Source organism: Uloborus diversus, chromosome 3 (assembly GCF_026930045.1).
Source record: "Uloborus diversus isolate 005 chromosome 3, Udiv.v.3.1, whole genome shotgun sequence".
Classification (NCBI taxonomy): Eukaryota; Metazoa; Arthropoda; class Arachnida; order Araneae; family Uloboridae; genus Uloborus; species Uloborus diversus.
Genome location: NC_072733.1, coordinates 56,628,870 through 56,652,466, shown reverse-complemented (window position 1 = coordinate 56,652,466; position 23,597 = coordinate 56,628,870). Strand labels below are relative to the sequence as shown.

At 33.6% G+C, this 23,597-nt stretch overlaps 1 protein-coding gene across 2 annotated transcripts; it reads left to right on the top strand.

Annotated features, from left to right (window-relative positions):
- The first annotated feature begins 1,163 nt into the window (after positions 1–1,163).
- On the top strand, positions 1,164–12,762 carry LOC129218683 (uncharacterized). 2 transcript variants are annotated; one of them, XM_054853005.1, is made up of 7 exons: positions 1,164–1,684; positions 1,871–1,939; positions 2,463–2,534; positions 8,134–8,235; positions 8,701–8,870; positions 11,473–11,627; positions 12,585–12,762. In XM_054853005.1, the coding sequence occupies exons 2-6, from the start codon at positions 1,918–1,920 to the stop codon at positions 11,623–11,625; spliced, it is 519 nt and encodes a 172-aa protein (XP_054708980.1). In that variant the 5' UTR covers positions 1,164–1,684; positions 1,871–1,917; the 3' UTR covers positions 11,626–11,627; positions 12,585–12,762. The 2 variants fall into 2 exon arrangements, with proteins under 2 accessions (XP_054708980.1, XP_054708979.1); XM_054853004.1 differs by having other exon boundaries at positions 8,701–8,924.
- The last annotated feature ends 10,835 nt before the right edge of the window (positions 12,763–23,597 follow it).

Genomic DNA, 23,597 nt, shown 5'->3' with positions numbered 1-23,597 from the left:
ACGAAAAACCAACATTCCGAAAGATAAACGACATAAGTATAAACATATAAACAGTTAAATGTTCCAGAAAACCTAAAAGAACTCCATCAGATAGGATACTAGTCCCAGTCATCACTCCCATCACCACACTGTCTTCCGTACATCGAGCGTCCATCTAAAAGATCAGATTCATATTTACAAACGAATGAGTAGATATTCTTGGTCAAGTGGTTAGCGCATCGGAAATAAATTCCTAGAACATCTTTTGTTGAACTCGGGTTCGATTCCCGAGGAATGACATATTTATATTTACCTCTTGTACTGACACCACTTACCTGAGGCTAGGTGATTTTTTCGGTTAATTTTTTTAGATCGGTTAAATTTTTCGGATCTTTTCTTCTTTGTCTCTTATGTATGTTTAATTACCAATATTATAACAATTAATATTATTGTTTCATTACAAATATTTAATAGTTACTTTTAATACGTTAATATATAAATCTTTAAAAATTTACTTTGTGCCCCCCCCCCTGTCAAATTTTTATCGATGATCCGCCACTGTATATATATATTAAATATATATTTTCAAATATACTATATTGGAACAACAAGAGATTTACTCTGACAAGTAAACCCCTGAATAATTACTTCATTACAAATAGGTAACTTCTATGCAGGTACCGATTTCAATCTCCATTTAAAGATAGGCATTTTTTGGCCTGATTCTCAAACAATTAATACGATTTTACATGAGATTATGATAAGAAAACTGCCCTTTAAAAGAAGCTGAAACCTTGTCTTTGGTGTATACGTAAAAAAAATTATAAATATACATAATTACATAAATAAAATTAGTATATGTAAGTTCTGTTGAATTAAAGAAACAAAATGTACCACTTATTTACTTCTAACTTCATCGACAGAGTCAACATTTCTTGATTTCTTCACGTTTTCGTTCATGGGAAACGAATGCAATATTAAGAGTCGCGAATATTCTTACTTTTGCAAAGTTGCAGTGCAACCCTTGAACGGGTTTTCCAGCTGCCGGGAAAAGCTCTACAGGCGTAGCCCAAATGCTGTTTGGCGACCGCGTGCTCCTCAGATGCCCGCATTTTGGAAAGACGCTCCAGCGGACACCTCTCTATTGCAGACGGAAAAAAAAATGGCCCGTTAGTATCCGCACTATAGAGGGATTTTGCTGTATATGTAACCATAAATTGTTCCATAATGATGACTTGGCTTTGATGGTTTTATTTTTCAATTATGGAAAAGTAAACACATTCATTCTTGTGCTTTCTGGTATTTTAATTAAGTATTTGTTATTAGTAAATTTTAATGAATTGTGCTAAGAATTAATTCGAAATTTTTTTGATAAATGTTTTTATTCCCAACAATCGATAAAATCTAAAGATTATGTTTGGATGCATGTTGGAGTATGATACAAGAATGGTGGACCACCCCCCACCCCTTTGAAAATTTCCTGTGTGTGTGACAGCTTATAATTATTAAGGAAGCTTTGAAAACCTGTAGAAAATCTTGCATAAGAAGAAATTTTCAACATGCTTAAAAATATAATCATTTCATCAATATTTTTCAGGCTCTAGCACAGATGAAACATCGGTAGTGGATGATCCTTCAAAACCATCCTTTTACGATACCACCCCTGCAATCCCCAACTTCCTTTATTTTAAGCGTAAAAATCAAGGTATGCCTGCACTTTTTCTGACACATAACTTTTCTTGTATATTGAGTTTTGTGTGTGAGCTTTTGCATGAAAGTTTGCTAGCAAGTTTCAAATGCATCGCATGTAAAGTTTGATTTTCAATTGTTTTTTATTTACGTATTTTTAGTCCTCATTTCTTTTCAAATTTATGTATGCATGCACTTTTAGGATCGGCAGGATTATCTAGTTCCAGCCTGCACTTTGATGATACTGAGATGAGCCCAACTCATTTTTCTCGTAAGGCAATATTTATGTACTTACCCAGCTTTTTTTGGGGGGGGAGGCAGCGTTGTGCTTTGCCTCCTCTAAATTAACCCTTTAATGCCCCTTGCTCCCGCTCCTGTATTTCTCAATGTGCCATCCCTTTTTTTTTGGGGGGGGGGGGACACTACTAACCTCTTATGACTTGCTTCTATTTTATTTCATTGTTTTTCAATCTTTTCCAGTAGATAGTTGTGGGGATCTCTAGAGTCTTTAAAATGAATTGTATGATTTTAAGATAAATTTTCATCTTCTCAGAAAAAGTAAATTAGACTTTAATAATTAATATTGTAGGTACAGTTATGAGTATTCTATTATACTCACTTCATGCACCTTTTTTAAGCTTTGAAATTTATTCATTACTGCTATGTTTAACTGAAGTTTATTCACTAAGTGCTGTTAATATTATTGCAGGGCTTAAATGCAAAAGTACTAGATAATGATTCATTCTTGTAAGCTAATTTTTTTTGTTTCTAATTTTTTTTTTTTTTTTTTGTAGAGTCAAGTGCAACATCTCCCAGTATAATAAGTGCAGGAAAAGCAAATATGTCAAGGAATTCACCTGTTTCAGGTACTGTTAATCTGTTTACTATGTCCTGTAATCATAGATTAAAAAGTCGACGTTATATGGTGCAGTGGGGTCCTTTTTGAGTTTTTCTAATGGACTTTTCCTGCTTTCCGTGCAAAAATTTTGTTATGACTCGGTAGGCCATTCTAATAATAATTATCCATTTATATGAAATCTATTTAAATAAAACAAGATGATAATAGATAAGCAAAGAGCTTACCTTCATTTGTTCATCTGTTGTTCACGTTGGGCCTTCTCTCTATAATCATTTTATATTTCCTTTAATTGTATAGTGTTGTCATTATTACATGCTTTATGTAGTCACTGCTCAATAATTTAACTAATAAAGAAATTAAATACATTTATTAGCTAACGTTACATCACATATCTACACACTACGGTGGTTCGAGAGAGACTGACTGTTTTACAACATGGACGCGAACGCGGAACAAAAATGAAAAAGTTTTGGTTTGGATTTGAAAGTTCGCGTTTCAGTTTACAGTTTTGGTTTGCGTTTAGCAAGGTTCCTCTTCAGTTCACTTCAAAGATCACTATTGGAACGTCATTTCTAATACCCCTGCTTGATCTCTGAAGTCATTATTTGCAAGTTGTTTCTATGTTTAGTAAAGTCAGGCTTAGGTAAAGGTTTAGTTAAGATATCTGCAGTCATTTCCTTGCCTGGACAATATTCTAAGTCAATTATTCCGGTTTCCTTCAGATGTTTGATGTTCTGGTACTTTATATCAATGTGCTTTGTTTTAGCGTGATACTTGTCACTTTGAATCATTTTTATGCAGGATTGATTGTCTTCCATCATAACTATTGGTAGTTCTTGTGGTAAATCCAAATCTTTTAAAAGACTAATTATCCATATTGTTTCTTGTGCTGCATTAGCTGCTGAAATATATTCAGCCTCAGCTGATGAAAGAGCGACTGAATTTTGTTTCTTGGTGATCCATTGAATAGGAAAGTTACCAAGTTTAAAGAGATTTCCACTGGTAGATTTTCTGTCAGATATGTCTCCAGCCCAGTCTGCATCGGCATAGGTTATTAAGATTGGATTCATCTCTTTCTTTATAATCAACTTGTATTCTTTAGTTGTTTTTAAGTATCTTATAACTCTCTTAACTGCTTCCCAATCCTTCTGTCTGGGTTTTTCATTCCTTCGGCTGAGGATGTTTACAGAGGCAGATATGTCAGGTCTAGTGACTGTTGCTATGTATAACAGTGTTCCTACTGCTTGTCGATATTTTTTATTATCCGGGAGTAAATTCTCTTCATCATTTAGTTTTAGGTAACCCGGTTCCATTGGTGTATCGCAAGGTTTTGCATTTTCAAGATCAAATTTTTCTATTATTTCTTGTATTTTGTTTCTTTGATCTAACATCATGTTTCCCTCTTTTGCTATTTCTATATTTATTCCTAGGTAATGATTTACGAAACCTAAGTTTTTTATCTCAAATTCCTTTTCCAGTTCTTCAATTATGTTACTTATGTCTTTTTCTTCTCCTGCTATCAGTATATCATCTACATATACAATAATGTACACTGTATTATTACTTCTTGAACATTTAAAAAGACATTTATCAGTGTTACTCTGCACAAAACCTAGTTTTAGTAAGAAATCAGCAATTTTCAAATTCCAAGCTCGGGCAGCTTGTCTCAAACCATATATGGCCTTATTCAATTTATAAACTTTATTTTCTTCGCCTGGTTTTACATACCCTTCCGGCTGACGCATGTAAACTTCTTCTTTCAATTCTCCGTGAAGAAATGCTGTTTTCACATCTACATGGTTTATTTTCAGATTTTTGTGTACTGCGTTGATTAGGAAAGTTCTTATTGTTGTGTATGCAACAGTTGGTGCAAAAGTTTGATCAAAATCCTGTCCAAACTTCTGTGAAAAACCTTGAGCAACAAGTCGTACGCGAAACTTTTCTACAATTCCTTTAGAGTTGTATTTTGCTTTAAAAACCCACTTGCATCCAATTATTTTCTTCCCTTGGGGAGGATTAACTAATTCCCAAGTGTTATTTTTGTTAATGGATTTTATTTCATCTTCTATAGCTTCAAGCCATTTTGCCTTTTCATATGGGTTTTTAATATCTTCTAACTCTTTCCAGTTTTTCGGTTCTGTTATTTTTTGTACATTTGTAGTGTAAGCAAATCTGTCAGGAGGTATTCCTTTATTTTTTCTTCCTGATCTTCGCGGTTGCTCAGTTGTTTCTTCATCATCTGAATTCTCGTTATCTTCTTGTATATTGATTTTTATTTCTCCAGAACTTTCCCCTGCTTTTGTACATTTTCCTGCAGCAGTGTTTTCATTATCTTCAAGTAAATCAAGGCTTGAATGATCTTTGATTTTCATATTTGAATTTTCATTTTCAATAAATTTCACAGTGCGAGCTTTGATTACATTTTTTCCTTCAGCATAAATTCTGTATCCTTTACATCTGTTATCATATCCCACAAAAATACCTTGAATAGCTGTGTCATCTAGCTTTCCTCGCTTAGTTTTATTAATATAGGCATACGCTTTACATCCAAATATTTTTATATTGGATAGATCGGGTTTATTATTTGTCCACAGTTCATAGGGAGTTTTTTCTTTAGCTTTTGTGAGGAGCCGATTTTGAAGGTAGGTGGCTGTGATTATTGCTTCACCCCAAAATTTCTGAGGCAAATTTGCTTGGGACAGTAAACACCGAGTCATTTCAACTAAACTTCGGTTTTTTTCTCTCTGCTACCCCATTTTGAGAAGAGCAATATGGTACAGTTAATTGATGCTGAATACCTTTTTCTTTTAAGAAATTTTCAATCTCTTGATTTATATATTCTCCGCCATTGTCTGATCTTAAAGTTTGTAAAATCCGCCCAAATTTATTTTTAGTCATAGCGATATATTCCTTTAATTTTGTCAGCACTTCGCTCTTTTTAGATAGTAAGTATATGATTGTAAACCTACTAAAGTCGTCTATGAAAGTAAGAAAATATATTTTTCCTCCAATAGTTGGTGTCTTAAATGGACCTGATAAATCAGAATGAATTAACTCGAGAATTTGTTTTGATTTATGATGTGTTTGCTTAGGGTAAGGTGCATCAGTTAATTTTGATTTGATGCAAGTCTCACATGAAAAATTGTGTGCACAATTTTCTAATTCTAATCCCGTTGCAAGTTTCTTCGATGCTAATTCTTTAATTGAATTGTAGTTTTTGTGTCCTAATCTCTTGTGCCAAAGTTCAATGCAATTTTTTTTATTGCACTGATGAGTTAGGTTAGCAAAACATTCATCTTTAGAATTATCTAATATTACTTCATAAAGATTTTGCTTTAATTTTCCTTCCAGAAAAGTTTCCCCTTTATATGTTAATTTGCAGCGATCCTTTTCAAACGTTACAGTGCAACCATTCAATGTTGCTTTGCTTACTGACATTAAATTAGTTTCAAGATCTGGAACGTATAAAACATCTTTAAGTGTTATGTTACAAGTGTTCCTATCCGAAATCCTCGTTTTAAGTTTGACGCTTCCAATCCCATAGGAGCTTAATGATTCACCATTCGCGACTGTTACCGAGCTGTGATCATTATTCATTTCAGTAAATAAACGCTTGTCATTAAATATATGCGAGCTGCAAGCTGAATCTACCAAAACACTGTACCTCTGGATCTTGTCTGAGGAGAGATAAGCCAGATCCCCTACTTGAGGTTTTATATCTTTCTCCTTTTGAAAGTGGGTCATCGGAACTCGCTTCACTATATGCGTTTGATTTCGGAATTCTATTCGTCTCGAAACAGAGCGATGAATTATTTAGGAATTTTTCATTGCTTTTGGTGTTATTTGTCAGATAGTTACTTTGTTTCTTTTTTAAATGCCAGCACTCAAATTTCTCGTGATTTTTCTTGTGACAATATGTACAGAATTTTTTATTCTCACGTTTTGGGTAATTTTTCTTTTTATTTGTATTATTTGCTTTGTAAGCGCTTTCATTAATTGAAGCGGAATTTTCCATTCTTTTGTTATATTCGTCTGTTAATTTACCCTGTATAAAATTTGAGTTTAATTCTTCTTCTGGCCGTGCTTCCAATGCTGTAATTAATGTATCATAACTTGGGGGTAAGGAGCATAATAAGAGAGCAGATAAATGGGAATCTTTGATATCTTCACCAATAGCTTTGAGCTTATCAGTGATCTCAAGAATTTTAATAATATGGTTATTCATATTACCACCCTCTTCTAATTTTGTGCTGTATAATTTTCTCAGCATATATAATTTGCTTGATAAATTAGATCGTTCGTGGATCTTTTTTAATGCCTCCCAAGTACTTCGAGCAGTGACTTCATTTTTTACGTGAACAATTTGTTTATCATCAATGGATAAATTTATTAACGCTCTTGCTTTTTGATCTTTTTTAGACCAAGCTTCAGTTAGAGGGTTCGGTGGATTACCGATTATATGGTCATACAAATCTTTAATGAGAAGCATTTCAGCTTTGAATTTCCACACGGCATAATTATTTTGATTTAATTTATCAATTGTAAAGCTTTCTTTTGAAGAAGAAGCCATTTTAATTATACCGTTTTTCTGACCTTTATTAGATGTGCTTGGATATTATAATAATTTAATTCAATTGTATTAATTAGCTTTTGCCTTTAAATGAGATCCGAGCGAAAGAGCGCTTCAGTCTCATAATCTGTTATGACTCGGTAGGCCATTCTAATAATAATTATCCATTTATATGAAATCAATTTAAATAAAACAAGATGATAATAGATAAGCAAAGAGCTTACCTTCATTTGTTCATCTGTTGTTCACGTTGGGCCTTCTCTCTATAATCATTTTATATTTCCTTTAATTGTATAGTGTTGTCATTATTACATGCTTTATGTAGTCACTGCTCAATAATTTAACTAATAAAGAAATTAAATACATTTATTAGCTAACGTTACATCACATATCTACACACTACGGTGGTTCGAGAGAGACTGACTGTTTTACAACATGGACGCGAACGCGGAACAAAAATGAAAAAGTTTTGGTTTGGATTTGAAAGTTCGCGTTTCAGTTTACAGTTTTGGTTTGCGTTTAGCAAGGTTCCTCTTCAGTTCACTTCAAAGATCACTATTGGAACGTCATTTCTAATAAATTTAACCCATTAACATCTTTCATTTTGTTACATTTAAACAACTGAATATGTCCCCTCAGACTCTTTTTCTCCAAACTTTACATATTAAGAATTCTAACACGGGAATCATAATTTAAATTAGAAAGCCCATTTATTAACCTTGTAGCTTGCCGTTTGAACTCTTTCCAATAAACTGATGTATTTCATAAGATACACCAAAACGGAGCAGCATACTGAGGTCTTACCAAAAACTGGTAAGATTAAGAGAGTCGATATTTTAATCTTCATATTTTATGTTTAGGAATCCTGAATAAATCGTAACTGATATGGTGTGAGTTTAGTGTCATTACTGTAATGCTTGAACAAAAACATATAAATGTGACAAGTATCTTTAAGGTTGCCATGTCTGGATGATACTAAAGGTTTTTTTTTGCGTTGTTAAAAATGTTTTTCCCATTATTTCTTTGTTTTTTTCAGTCGCGGCAACGCCTAACAAAGCACCCCTGGATACCAGTCAACATATGATGCCTATGCCTTCCAGTCAACATAGGCCTGTGCCTGAAAAATCTAATAGCACCTGTAAGTTTAAAAAGTATAGAGGCATATTTTAAATGTATGCCATGCATTTTAGTTAATTGTGTCCCACCTGAATAAGCTCTAGGTGACATCATTTGTACAATTTTTCCTTCATTTTTAACTTATCGAGGATACAGTCTGGGGTACAAGTTTTAAGACGATTTTTGCCTGTTCTTGAGCAGAAATAAGTTTAGTAAATCGCAGTTGTTGTACAAAGAAGCCACAAGTGATGTCATGCCTTGAGGGGGAGAGGTGTTCATGAAATTGTGACAAGAAAAAGTGTGACATCATTAAAGGGTAGCCCATTAGTTAGTACTCCTTCAAAATCTCATTTTACTCCTTCAAAACTCCTTCATTTTATTTCTGAAATTGAGTACAAGCTTTTAAAGTTTTAAATGTCAATTATGCAAGTATATGAGTAAAATTGCATAGTTTTTTGTTTTTTCAAATTTATTCTCTTTCTTGTAGCATATCAGGAAACTGTTCTTCAAACCCTTGCCAACATCTCATATACTCTTGAAAGGATACAGAAACGACTGAGTAGGATAGAACTGCAAGGTACTGTATTCAGAGATGGAAAAGAAAACAGGTGCCCGGAATTGCCAGAGGGTGTGCAGTTACCTATAGCAAGTATGGAGGTATTTAATAACTTTCTGCTTGCTTTGGACAATGATGCCCTTTTTGTATCTCTGGTAAGTACCACGCAGTTGAAAGCAGGGTTTGAATTTTTTTTTAATTTAAACAAGATTTTGTTTATTTTTTTTAAAAAAATCTTCCAAATTTTGTAGATATTAATTACATTTATAAACATAATAGATTTCATACAATGGAAGAAAAAGCAACTTTGTAGCTATTTTTTAATGGATTCAATTGGGAAGAAGGCAATTGTAAAAACTTCCATGCATAGAAGTGTTCCTATATTTTCCTATAAATATGAAAAACTTTCCTATAATTCCTATATTTTTTAGTCCCTATTTCCTTGTAGCTCCTATTTTTCCAACCTCGATCTTCAAACAACATGATTTCAGCTGGAATATATATTTTGTGGAAACATGGGAAGCTTCAAATACATGATTCACCGAAAATTACATGCCTTGTTTTGAGATTTCAATCCTTTTGCCTTCTGTGAAGGTTTCAATTATTTTTGAAGTTGGTTAGCATAGTAACACAGCCACCTTAAGTCAGCCTATTTTATTTGTTACCTCCAGTTCCCCTCCGTGGATCTGCTTCTGCTATTTTCTACTCGGTTTTTCTGGAGCTTTTCTTCAAGTTAAAGTAAGAGTCAAGTTAAAGTATAAAGTAGAATTTTCCTGCACTTTCTGTTGTAAATTTTTTTAGGTATATATGAGATGGGGGGGGGCATTCCCTCAGTTCCCCTCCGTGGATCTGCTTCTGCTATTGTCTAATTGCTTCTCCTGATGCCTTAGTTCATGTTCTAAAAAACGGAAAAAAAATCTGTACTGTTTTAGGTACACTTGGGATTGTTTTTTAAACGGGGGGGGGGCATTCCCACAGTTCTCCTATTTGAATCTGCTCTTGCAATTTTCTCCTTGCTTTTCCTGGTGCCTTTCTTGAAGTTCAAGTTTTAAAAAACTGAATAATTGTGCTGTATTCTGTTCTGAAAATTTTTATGTACATTTGGGATTTTGGAGGGGAAGGTACCCCCAGTTCCCCTCTCGTGGATCCGCTCCTGGAACTAATGGATTCAGTCAGATTATTCTTGAAACTAGGATGTGATTTTGCTTAAAGATAAAGTTTCTATCATCATGTATGGTTTTAGTGTATGTTGAACAAATACTTTCTTAACTAAATTGTATGTAACATTGTGTACAAGAAAAACTGCAAATTTTTATTTGGTTCTGAACTAATTTTGGAGTATATGCAGTAGTGCTAAGTCTGAGAATCTGTTACACATACAAAAAGAGGGATCTATGTAGTCTGAAAATGCAAAATTAATTTATAAAAATAGAATCAACTGATTTTAATCAATGATTTAAAAGAAAAAATCTCTTAATTTAAATCACAATTTAAGTCAAGCTCAGAAATTTCAAGGAACCCTGGTTCACTAAGTTAAACAAGCTAATAATGCTTCAAAATGGGAAAATGTTTATGCTATTATTAGTCAATCAAATTTAATGCATAAAAGCGTAATGTTATTGTAAAAGGTGCTTAGCAGCTGCAGTTATGTGTTATATATATTTTTAAAAAATTGGTATCAGAAATAATTCTATAGAACTGCGATCTACAACTGGCAAGCCACAATTCAGGTCCTAATCGCAGAAAATCAGCTAAAAATGTTTTGAAAGTATGAATTACACAAATTATTTTAAAATATCTTTATGTAGACAACCATATCTTTAACCTTTTGGACTAAGTCACTTTTTTAGCACATTGGAAGTTATTGTGTGCCTGATTTATGTTTTTAATGGTTTACATAGATTGCTAGGGTTTTTCTGGGCCTCAATAACAGTCCTCAAGAGTGTCTGGGCCCCAGGTGAAATTTGTTGTTGATCATTATCATACTTTTTTTTTGTGAGGAACAAAATAGTTTGTCAAACAAAATCTGAAATTGAGTTAAAAATGCTGTTATTTTGAAAATTTGTCATTTTTATGCTGTTATTTACATTAATGTCAAAAGAAGCAAAAAATGCAGTTGCATTCACATAGTTGCCAACTTCTACGATTTAGCCTTACATTGTAAGATTTTCTGACGTTTTGTACGATTGTACGGTACAAATCTGTCTTATGGCAGATTTGTACCAGAACTGTACACTTCTTTATTGGATAACAGCATGGAGAACATTTTAATCTGTAAGAACTTACAGAAAAATTGCTTTGAACAAGTGTTTTATAGACGACTTTTCTAAGTTTAAGTTCAAAGAAATAAAAGTTTATTTACTTAGTTTGAAGTTTATTAATTTATTTTTTTTTTTTTTTGCTTATAAAAGCTCAGATCAAGTAAAGGTAAGGATTTGAAAATATTATAATGCTGTAAATTTTAATACTTTGCTTTATAATGGTCAAAAAAGCGTGGAAATATAGCCAAAGCATACATTGTAATATTTTTTAAGTTCGCATGTTGGCAGTTATGAATTTAATCATCATTCTTTATATTTTTCATTTAAATAAAATCAGCTTGTTTCTGTAAAACAATTAAATGGCTAATGTATTAATCATTCACAATTGCAAGATTATACAAATGAACTATTGATTGTTCAAAGTTTTTGTTTCTTTTTTCAGGCTTCATACTTATCCTTCAGAATTGGGCAGAACAATGTTGTAGATAGGCTACTGACATTTCTCCTTAGTGATATTTTCTCAACTCAGCTTAATTGGGCTGGTCGCAATGGGAAAAGAGCCGTAAAAAAAAACCAAATTTGTGGAATTCATTAAGTGTAAGGACTTGTTTTTCTGTGTTACTTTAATATTTTAAACTTACGGATTATTTTTTATTTTGTATGACTTCGATTGCTTTATGTTTTTGTGACCATGAAATCAATATTTTAAAGGAATTATTTGTATGTTGTATATTCTTTTCCAGGGCTGTAACCAGACTATTGTTTCAAGGAATTTTTAACCAAATACCTTTCTCATGAAATCTATATGATCATTACTATTTGTTTTCATATTTTGTATTCTATTGCTTTTTGTTAGAATAGATGCTTAAAGAGCATTAACATGAAAAATGAAAAAATATAATGCATCTTTTCAATGAAGAAAAAAAAATCCTATGTGTGCACTAAATAACTTTGCTACTGTTATTATTCAAAGTCTTTAAATCACTGATAAGGCTAGATGTGGGATAAGTGCAAATGAAGTAATACTTCTGAAATTCAGTTTCTTACACTTATAAAATGTGTTAGAGAGTTTGTTTTGTATTCAAGTTGCAAATTCAAAATTGTTCTGTAAGAAATGATGTGTACAATAAATACAGTGAAAATTTATACTACTGAATTTGTATTCTTATGCAATAATGATAAAAAAAAAATTCCCCTCCAAAAATTTTTTGAATAAAGTACCCAACTTTAATTTCTAAAGAAGTGGCTATTAAGCTATAAGTTTCTATGTTTCGTGTTTTTATCCCTTGTAGTGGCATGTATTGTCTTGCTTTAAATTGAGAGTTCAATAATGATCATGGTGTCTTTTATGTTTTTGATAGATTGACAGGGATAAGGGATAAACCTTTGATTAACTTGTTTCACAATGGGGGAATGTGATAATATTTGTCAAACCCAGAGCCATGATTTTATTGGTAAAATAGCCTTTAAGATAACATAAATTTTCTTGCATTAAGCCTTAATGTTTTTTTTTCTCCCTAAAGTTTTCTCATTTTTCTCCTAATTGTTCTCCAGATACTGTTGAAAAAAACTTGAAGATTGCGGATGAAGTGGTAGAGGCAAAAATTAAGTCCTGGTTGAAACATTCCTCGGATCGACTGAAGAGAGAGAGAAACAAGAACTAAAGCAGTATATATTGTGTAAATATTGTTATCAACTTGTACATTCAACTGTATTGTGTAAAAAAAAGTAAATAAATAATTACCAATTCATTGTATTAATTTAGTACTGTTCTCAATTATGTAAAAATTTTAGAGCTATTAGTGATCTTTTTTTTTTATTATTATTTATTTTTTTTATTTTATTTATTTATTTATTTATTTTATTTATTTATTTATTTATTTTTTTTGCAACACTAAGCTCTGGATTAATATATTTCATTCTTTTAGGTTACTGAAATCAAGCATATGTTCATTCTGTCAAATTTTTTTTTTCTTTAATAGTCAAGATAAAGTTCTGATTTTAAATTGCCATTTTAATTGGAAACGAAATATTTCTGGATTCTTAATATGCTATTTAGCTTAATGTGCTATTAGTTGTACTTCATACATTCAGGTTTTAGACTTTTATAAAAAGGAAAAACAAAAGTGAATATGTTTTTAGCTGAAATTTTTTATTAAATTATGAACTAATATTGCCTTATCCTCATCAAACAACTCGGCTGCTCCATTGTAGGCAAAATGATTTTTTTCAACAGTATTCAAATAGCTTGAAATTGCATTAATTAAAAGTTTTTTTTTGTCCCAAAACGAAATAGCATTTAAAATACAAGGAAACTCTTAGTACTTTGTTTTCTGTTATTTAAGATTGAAAAAATCTCCAAATATGTGTTGGGGGGGGGGGGAGGCTGCCTCACTCCCAACTGAATTTTTGCATTTAAAATTCTCATAATTATTTTTTTTCTTAAAGAAAGCCATTATCATCAATAGCTATTTTTTTTTGCAGGGTGAGATGCCAAATTGAATTTTTATCGAAACTATAAAATAAGTTTTTGTCTTTTCAAAACTTTAAGAAATAAAAATTAACATAAACCTAAGCAATGAATTATTTAATTTTACGTTTTATGACTACTGTGAAATTATTTGAGATAGTAAATAAAATAAATGTGAAAATGTATATAAACAGTTCTGAGGCTGCTACATTGTAAATCAAGATATTTTATTGACAGCTAGTTCAAGTAGCTTTAAATTACATTACCAAGAGTATTTTTTTGAAGCCACTTGGTATAAGAAAATTCAAATAATAAATAAGAATTTGATCAAATCTGTTGCTTAGAACTTGAAAATTTCCAATTATATGTTTAATATAAGGGCTACCTCTTTAAAGTTTTATCACAGCGAACTAAAATTTTGCATTTTAAATTCTTATTTATAATAGCTATAATAATAAAGTCTTATATCAATATTTTTTTTTAAAAATGGAAAGTCCTAAACATAAATAGACAAGTAAGAAGGTACATAAAATGATAATAAAAATTTTCATTCGAGGAATGCAATATGCCAAAACTGTTTTTCGAGCTGCTTTATTAAAAGATTGTTGGACTCGCCATTTTCCAAAGAGCTTGGAAAAAAATAATCAATAGAATACAATGCACCAAAGCAACGAATGACATAATTATCTAAGAGTGAAATTGATCTGAAAAAAACTGAAAGACGTTCAATATATGTATTTTATAGTGATGATAGATATACTTAACTAAAATTGCTTTAATTGGCTTTTTTATTTTTTAATTTATATTTTTTTAAATTGCTTCATTTTGTCAAATAACATTGGGGCTGCAAACCTGATGGAATTTTTAAGTGAAAAAAAAAAGTCATCATTGTCATGATAAAAATGTTCGTAACTAAATGAGCTACAAAATGAAGTTAATTGAATTTTTAAAAAAATTGAATTAAAAAATAAAATAGTCAAATAAAGCTCACTACACAATATAAAGCACTATAAACGGTCACCCGACGCCGAACGGTCTGTCTGTGGACGACCCTAGGACGCCGTGAGACCGTCGCTTTAATGTGGGTTAGTCCGCCCTAAGGCGATCCTGGGTCGTTTCTGCGCCGTCCTTTAATAGTCGCCGTCCGTCTCCCGGATGTCAGACGGTGCCCTTCTGGGGACGTCTACAGACCGTTATTGAACCCGGACATGGGGGCAGACTTAGGACGCCGGAGAGTGACGTTGCCGAGACGCCTCTATCGTCAGCAGATGACGTCCCAGTGACACCTGGGCGACGACATTATGCTGAGTGGGTAGGCAGTTTTTGAATAAATATTCGTTGAAATAACAAATGAAATTTGCAACATTACTAATTTCAAGAGTTAATTTGTGTTTTTGTGAAACATAAATTCAAATTAATCATTAAAACGTACCTCACAATCACCTAAATCCTCAGGCCCCCTCGTGTATCTACCGTTTGTTCGCGCGCCAAACCATTGCGTCGCCAAATGTCAAGGTTGCCGTAAATTTCCCTGTAAAAATCGCCAGGATTTAGCTGTAATTAATGTCCGCCTTTTGAATCCAGACATTGGAATACACATGGCAAGGAAGACAACACTTTCTTTTTTTCGACGCCTAGGAGCAATACTTAGATGAGAGCGAGAGCCTGGAAGACAGAGTCCCTACTCTCCAATACGTATATTTAGTCCAGATATTGTAAGATCTAGTTGGAAGACAACGAGGGAGATTAAAGGGAAGGAGATAAATCTTTACTATGGAGAAGTGGCAACGTTTGTTCACTTTTTCCAGAGGGCGCTGTATGTGCACCGCTCCCGTCAATCGCAGCAGATCAATGTAAATGATGCTAAGTTTCTCATTTTTTTAGAGGCAGCTATTAAAGCAAAATAAAGAAAAAACTGCTGGAAAGTGGTTGTAATAAGGGGCCAATATAGTGGACGATGTACGGCTTTCGTCTACAGGAAGTTAGCGCAGTATTTTGATGGAAAAATTTATTTTATTTTTCATCACCAACTTGCCGAATTCGTCTGCTATTAATATTGCGCTGTGCGATGTTTTATTTTTTACGAGTGTGAATGTTTCTATTCCTGAAAATAATTGACGAAATGAGAATATAGTAGAATTAATTACGTAAATACTTTTTTTAATTAGTTGTAAATTTCGTGACATGCTACGAGAACTAATTAAAGCGAAACAATTTTTTGCTTTCACGACCTTTAACAGAAAAAAAATAAATGTTAATGTTCTATTCACTTAACTTCAAGCTGATATTGATTGTAATAATTTTGTTCACGTGTTTACTCACTGCTTAAACAGAACTGTTATCATTATTTTTTTATTATTATTGCATTTTTTTCTACAACCAAATCGGAAAAAAATCGGGAAACCTTTTTCATTTAAAAAATACACATGATTATTTTCAACACAAAACACCACAAACTATCTCAAAAAAGCGTTCCAAGGTATAATTTTTTTGAATGAATAAGGTTTCTCGATTTTTTTTCCATTTGGTTGTCGAAAAAAAGGCAATCTGTTTAAGCAGTGAGTAAACACGTGAATAAAATTATTATAATTAATATCAGCTTGAAGTTAAGTGAATAGAACATTAACATTTATTTTTATCTGTTGAAGGTCGTGAAAGCAAAAAATTATTTCGCTTTAATTAGTTCTCGAAACATGTCACGAAATTTACAACTAATTATAAAAAGGATTTACGTATTTAATTCTACTACATTCTCATTTCGTCAATTATTTACAGGAATAGAAACATTCCAACTCGTAAAAAATAAAACATCGCACAGCGCAATATTAATAGCAGACGAATTCGGCAAGTTGGTGATGAAAAATAAAATAAATTTTTCCATCAAAATACTGCGCTAACTTCCTGTGGACGAAAGCCGTACATCGTCCACTATATTGTCCCCTTATTACAACCAATTTCCAGTAGTTTTTTTCTTTTTTTGCTTTAATAGCTGCCTCTAAAAAAAATGAGAAACTTAGCATCATTTACATTGATCTGCTGCGATTGTCGGGAGCGGTGCACATACAGCGCCCTCTGGAAATAGTGAACAAACGTTGCCACTTTTACACTAGCAATCCCGTAGGACATTTCTCTCCTTCTTCCTACTCCGTGAAGACAACATTCGTTCAACAAAAGGCATCCATCTTGATTTTTCTCCTTCCCGCTTCTTTGCGTAGAAACACGTGACAACGACACGTGATCTTTATCAGCTAGCAAATTACGGGGAATGACCGTATTCTGCACAGATTAAGGGACTGGACGACTGCCCCGTAATTTTACGGTCAACGCAACTTAAATTTACTGTATTTTTTTTACAATTACGGTCACTACTTCCCAGATGGTCCCATTGTAATTTGGTCTGGATCTGATAAGGGGTCCCGGACAGGCTCGGACTGGCCCGCCTGCCAACCTGCCCGAGGGCAGGTGCGCCCTTCCTACTTTTTAAGATGAAATGCAATGCAAACGCCTTCGCTGAAAAAAAAATAATTAATTTCAATTTTGACATTTTGAATTCAAATTATGTTTTTCGCAATAGCAAGTGTGTATATGTCGGCATGTTTTTTTGTTTCGAAAATTTTCCTTCGAGCCCGCTTTCATTGACGTTATCGTCTAAACTTTTCCGTCTTTTGAGTTTCAATTTCGAAAAATTGCCGGGAAAAGTTCCTTTTATCCCATCCCCTCCCTTCCCGTAATGTTTTCAAAGATGACAAGAGCGTTTTTAAGACTCTTATTAAAAAAAAAAGGAGAAACCTTCGAATCTTCAATCAAATAGACTGCCTATTCCGGAACTTCGATTTCGAAAACGTTCTGGAAGAAAGTTTCGAATCTCATTCTTTCCCTAACGTCATTAAAGATGGATGGCATAAGCGTTTTAGGATTAAAATGTAAAAAAATTCTGGAGATGGAGGCCACTAGACCTTTTCTCTTTATCTTCTAACATCATCGAAGTTATGAGTTTTTCTACACATATTTTTAATGAATTTCATAGTGGAAAAGTTGAATTTCATATAGCTATGTAGCAGTGCATTTTATAACATAATGACCACGTGACATAAATGTCGCCTAGTGAAAAAAATATCACTCAGAAGATGCGAAATCAAACCACTGGGTGACACTTTAGAAATTCCGAATGCACTTATTCATTATTTTTTGTGAATTGCCGTTTTTAGCACTCGATTCGAAAAACTAGTGAAACGTGCCTTCCCCTAAAAGTTAACAAAGATGGCCTACAGTCCAGTTTTTACAATTTCAATGGGAAGTCCACAAAATCTCTCCTCTCCCAAATAAACAAAAATCGTCTAAAATTGTGTTAAAAAAAATTCCGAGAAAAGGTCACCAAAATCTCCCTCTCTCTCTCTCTCCCCCTCCCAACACATCCCAAAAAATAGTCCAGAACTGTATTTTTATGACTTGAATTCCAAAAAATTTCCAGGGGAGTGTTCCTCAACCCCCTCTCTCCAATGTCGTCGAAGACTGTCAAAACTTTTGCATTTTTGGAGCTTCAATTTCGAAAAACATCACCGGAATTGAAAACTTTTTCGAAAATGTCGTTAATGAGGATTTTCAATTACGTTTTTAGAACTTCAATTCCGAAAAAATTTCGGGGGAGAGCCCTCGATCTCGAGTCCTTCTCCTAACGTGAATGAAGGACCCCAACTACACCCACTCAAATCAACCCACTAACATTATATTTTTGAATGTTCAATATTGAAAAGTTGAGGGTTAACTCCTGACTCCATCCCTTCCCTTTACTCTACCAAAGATGGCTAATCATCGTATTTCAAACCCCCATGTCTTTCTTTCCTCATCTTTCAACATAATTCAAAGATTGTCTAAAACAACGTTTTTGGAACTCCTACATCGAAAAGTTTCTATTGAAAAGTTTTGAACCCCATGTCTTCTGCTACGTCATCAAAGATGGCTTACAATTGCGTTTTTAGGATTTCAATTCCAAAATTTTTTCCGGGGGAAAGCCCCCGAACCCCCTGGTGTTTGGCAATACTAAAGATATCTAAAATTGCGTTTTTGAAGCTATCGTAAAACGACTGAGGAGAACTCATGTATCTCATCTTTTCCTTCAAGAACACAAAGATAGCAAATAATTGTGTTTTCGAAAATATACCCTTAAATTAAAAAAAAAAAAAATCCGGAACGGGACCCCCAAACCTCCTTTCCACTTGTTAACCTCCAAATAGTCTAAAAATGCGTTCCGAACAAAAATTTTCGGGAGAAAGCCTACAAACACTCCTTCCTTTGCGCGAAAATTAAACAAAACTCAATCAACAAACAAATACAAAACTATCTTCAAATTTTATTTACAAATGCAATTTTAGTATTTCATTATGTTCGATACGTAAACTGGTATAAAGAGATGCCATTTTGGTGCTGCAACCTTTCTTTTATAAGGAAAAAAGTACAATTGAGGACCTGAATAACAACTGAAAGAACTTCACGAGATTTCAAACGAATCAAAAGTTAAAGGGTTTAATTTTGATAATAGATCCAGAATATTAGTAGAAACTTTTTTTCAATTTTTTATTCTTGTGTGTGTGTGATACTCGAAACATTTATGACTTTCATTCAAACTCTTTGAACAAAGCACATTATTCGGAAGAAAAAAAAAACATTCTTCAGTTTTTACAACTTTTTAAAAAATTTTATTTTCATTAGTCTCCCCCACCCCTTAATGAATTACTCAACCGCCCCTCTCAACAGGATCGTCTGGATCCGCCACTGATCGCTCCCCTAAAATGATCGTCTATATACTTTCTGCGACCCCCCCCCCCCCCATTGGAATGCGCCTTCAGAAAAATTTGGGGTATGCTCCTTTTTGAGGACCCAGTCCGATCCTGGTCCCGGAGGAATCTAAGAAACTTTAAATTTCATACGTCACGGTCACGTGGTTTTGCTGTGATCGGTGTATTTTTACACCTAAGGTTTTGGCTCTCTCTTAAACGATATTTATTTCTCGCGGCACATAGATGATTAATTTTCGCAACGCTGCGCCGCCTGTTAATTTTTTATTGTAGGTGTTACTAATGTATTTATTACTGCGTAGCAAAGCAGTAAATTAAATATATTTTGCTACTTTAATAGTTGAATCAATTACCTTAATATTTTATTTACTTATAAATAACTTTATTTACGCATTAAAATATAAAGTTCTTTGTTTAATATTCCAGTTTTTAAATATATTTAGTGTTCAACTGAGGGGGAATTGAATACAGAACACCCCTTCCCAGGATTTAATTTATATTCTTTAATAATATACATTACTAGACTTTTGTGAGCAGGGTCATCGCGAGATCAATAAACTAGAACTGTCTGAGAATCATAATTTGACGAAAAATCTGAATATGATGTAAAATCATTATAAATGTGTGTTCAACAGAGTTTTATGCAGAGAAAGAAACTTAACAACAGGAATTTAGTTGTGCGTGTAGAAATTAGGGGGGCCCGGGGGTTCTCCCCCGGAAAATTTTCGAAATTGTAGCTCTGAAAACGCAATTTTAGATGATCTTCGGAAATTTCATGGAGAGAAGGGTTTTGTGTGCTCACCCCCAAAGAATTTTAAGAAATTGAAGTCCAATAAACGAAATTTTCGTCGATCTGTAATGGTATTTTATAGGGAGTGAGAGTCGAGGTGCACCCCCGAAAAAGATATAAAATTGATGCATCGAAAACGCAATTGTAGGTCATGTTTGGTAACGTTAGGGTGATGGGGTTAGTGACCGATTAAGATACTGACGGTTCCTCCCCCCCCCCCCTCCTTCCGTAATCAAATCTTATAAACACACAAATTTTACGGAGGGAAACTCCAGGGCTCAAGGTTATAGCGGTGCTTATCCACTAGCCCAAAATATTTATTGGGGAGCAGAGAAACTCACATCTTAAGTAAACAAAAGAAGAGTAACTAATATTAAGTTAAAAAATTCAGAAGAAACTTGAGTCCGATGCCTAGCTTTATATTTAGATGAACCTCGCGAATCAGAACAGGTATAAAATTAAATTTATTTATATTTTCTTTCATTATATTATTTTTCCGGGATAACTTGGGAAAGCATGGAAAAGGGAAACCGATTACAACTACTAAGTTTTGCTAGCGCAAAAGCAGAATCAAGAGAAAAAATTGAAAATCTTTTGAAGAGCCTAGTTTGCTAAAACCCATTACAAGTATTTTATTTGATAACAAATAGAAATTGGAAACGGATAAAAATTTTGCGCTAAAAAATTTAGAAAAGGTGCAAATTTTTACGGTTTTTAATTAATTTCTATGGGAATAAAAGGTCTACATCGATTAGGCCTAGCTGGTGGTGGATGGAGCCGGCGGGCAGCCGGGCTAATCAAATAAATAATCATGATCATGTTTCATAGGGGCCCCCCGCGAACATATTTCATTCCTAGATTTTTAAAAATATCATCGTACAAATCACAGCTATTTGGAGGTATTTAGTGTAATGATGTCGTGTCGGCAAATGCTGAACGCAGGAAAAAAATTCTTTGGACTAATATAATAAAAGCAAATAGATGTTTAACATTTTAAATACATTTTTCTCAAAAACTTATATTGATCTTGTTTGTAGGCTGCATAATAGTTTTGTTGGGAATGAAGAAGAAAAGGAGAATGATTTACTAAACATTGGGCTTGGCGAATCAACACACCAAACAATCATTGGATTATTAAACGTCGGGTTGGTGGCATCTGGCGTCGGGTTGGTAACATCGGGTTTGGGTTCTTTGCAAGCTATATTCTATCTTTTTTTAATGCGCTTTTTTTCCAAGGACTAAAATAGCGTAAAAAAGCAGTGTTGCGCAGTCAGAGTCGGACAGATTTTGGAGACAAAGAGTCTGAGTCGGCATTTGTAGGTTGAAAATTCCAAGAGTCGGAGTCATTTTCCCTCAATACCTGTAACACTGCCAGTGATTGCGGGGTCGGAGTGAGAGTTGGAGTCGAATTGATTTTAAGGTAACGGAGTAGGAGTTGAATTGTTTGTCGGTGAGTTGGAGGGGTTAACTAATTGTATCGAAAGCCAATGTGAGCAAGAAGCAATGAGTTGTCTTTTCGTTTCCCGCGCTGTTTCTCTCTGTCGACTGCTGTCATTGGTTTTTCGAATCAAAAACAATTTTTACTGTGTATTATCTTAATTTTTGAAAGAGTTTATAACTTAAAAAATGTTTTGTTTGCCTATTTCTGTCCTGATATTTTTGTAGTTCCAACTACATCTTATAAGGCTTCAAAATGCAGAATTTTATATCTATTTTTCAAAATTTCCTCCGGGGAAGAAATCCCCGGGCCCCATACAATTGGGAATATTTTGTACTCCACTTAAAGGGGAGTCATGTGTCAGTTTCTTGATAACATTTCCCCTCTTAAGGTCAATCCAACACAGGATATCAGGAAAAACACATTAAAACACGATCAACAAAAATTAAAGTATTGCTGTATGTATCAGATGAAAGAGACAGACATAGTAAAGGAGAAAAAAAAATGCCTCTCTCTCTCTCTTACACCACCGAGAGAAACGTTGTTAAAACTAAAAAAGGGGCCCCATACTTAAAATAGCTTAGGGCCCAGTTAAATCCAGCCCTGAGTTTGAGTCGGCTATTTTCCCTCCGACTCCGTAGATCTGCAAAAATGGTCCATGTAGATAAGTTTTGAGGCAAGACTTTGAATCTACATCCCCCCCCCCCCCCTTAGTCTGGAAAGTGAATTAAAACTTAAAATTTGAAAGTATGACAGATTTCAACTGGAATGTTCAATAAAAAGTTTGAAACTAATGGTTATGCATTTTCGAATTATGAATGCTTCAAAAAAATTTGAAAAATAAAAAAGTTAGGTATATAGTTAATTTAAAAAAAAGAAAAACCTTACACAAGAGAAACTTGTGCAATTAATGTTAATTTTTTTTGATACGTAATAGGTTTGTTTATGGCGTAATATCGTCGGCACTATGCTGAACTACCAAATGTGAAAATTGGCTCTTTTCAGGAGAGCCGAAAGAATATTTTTGTCCACCAGACGCTTTAGTTATTTTCAATGTTTTGATTTTTATAAATAACACTAAGTGTAAATCTTATTGTTTGAAGTACAGTAAACTCTCGATTATCCACGAGCGGATTATCCGCGAAAGTCTCGGAAAAAGAAAAAAAAAATAGTTAACTTAATCCTTGTGGAGAAAAATTTTGTTCTTCAAAAACACGGATCTGAAATCAATTCACCCCAGATTTTTTTCCCTTTCCCACGACAAATGCACAAGTGCTCCTTCTCAAAAAACGTGAAAGTCGTTATGCATTTTCATCAACTTCTCTTTGACACGTGCCTCAAGGGAAAGCGTTCAGCTGATTTCGGTAAAACACATGTGTTTACTGAAGACCCCTAGTTTATCCCCGAAGGAGCGTACGACATTATCCTTATCATCTGTTCCGATTGAGAAAGGTTAGGAAAACGCCTACAGGTCTTCTGGGAATTCTCTGATGGGGGTGGTCTTTTTTGTTGTGGTCACTGTTTTGACTTCAGGGCTGTTGAATGTTTAGGGGTTGACGGAAAGTTCCTACTCATGATTTAAATTTTAGTTTATTCTAGTTCTGTAGAGCTTGAAATACAAATATTTTTTAATGCCGCATCTCTTTTAAACGTTTCACGTTTTATTTACAATACAATCATTCTCAAGCAAAAGATAATTTCTGTCTTCTTTACCTCTGGTTTTAAACCTTTTTCGCATTATCCGCGACTTTCGTTATCCGCGGTACCTGGGCCACTAATTCCGCGGATAATGGGGAATGTACAGTAGTAATAGCCCTTTTTGAATACTACGGCAAACCATTGAATTTGAAAAACGAGATTCGCGATTTTTCACCTTCGTTTGTACCGAGTTTAGCATAGTGCAGATCATATTATCAAGTTTCGTTTTTTTTTTTTGGATTACACAAAACACACACACACACACACACATTACTTTCGTTTAGTACATTCAAAAACTTAGAACCAACGGTGAGCAGTTGAAGTCGGACCGATTTTGAGGTAAAGAAGTCGGAGTCAGGGGTCGAAGGTTTAAAAA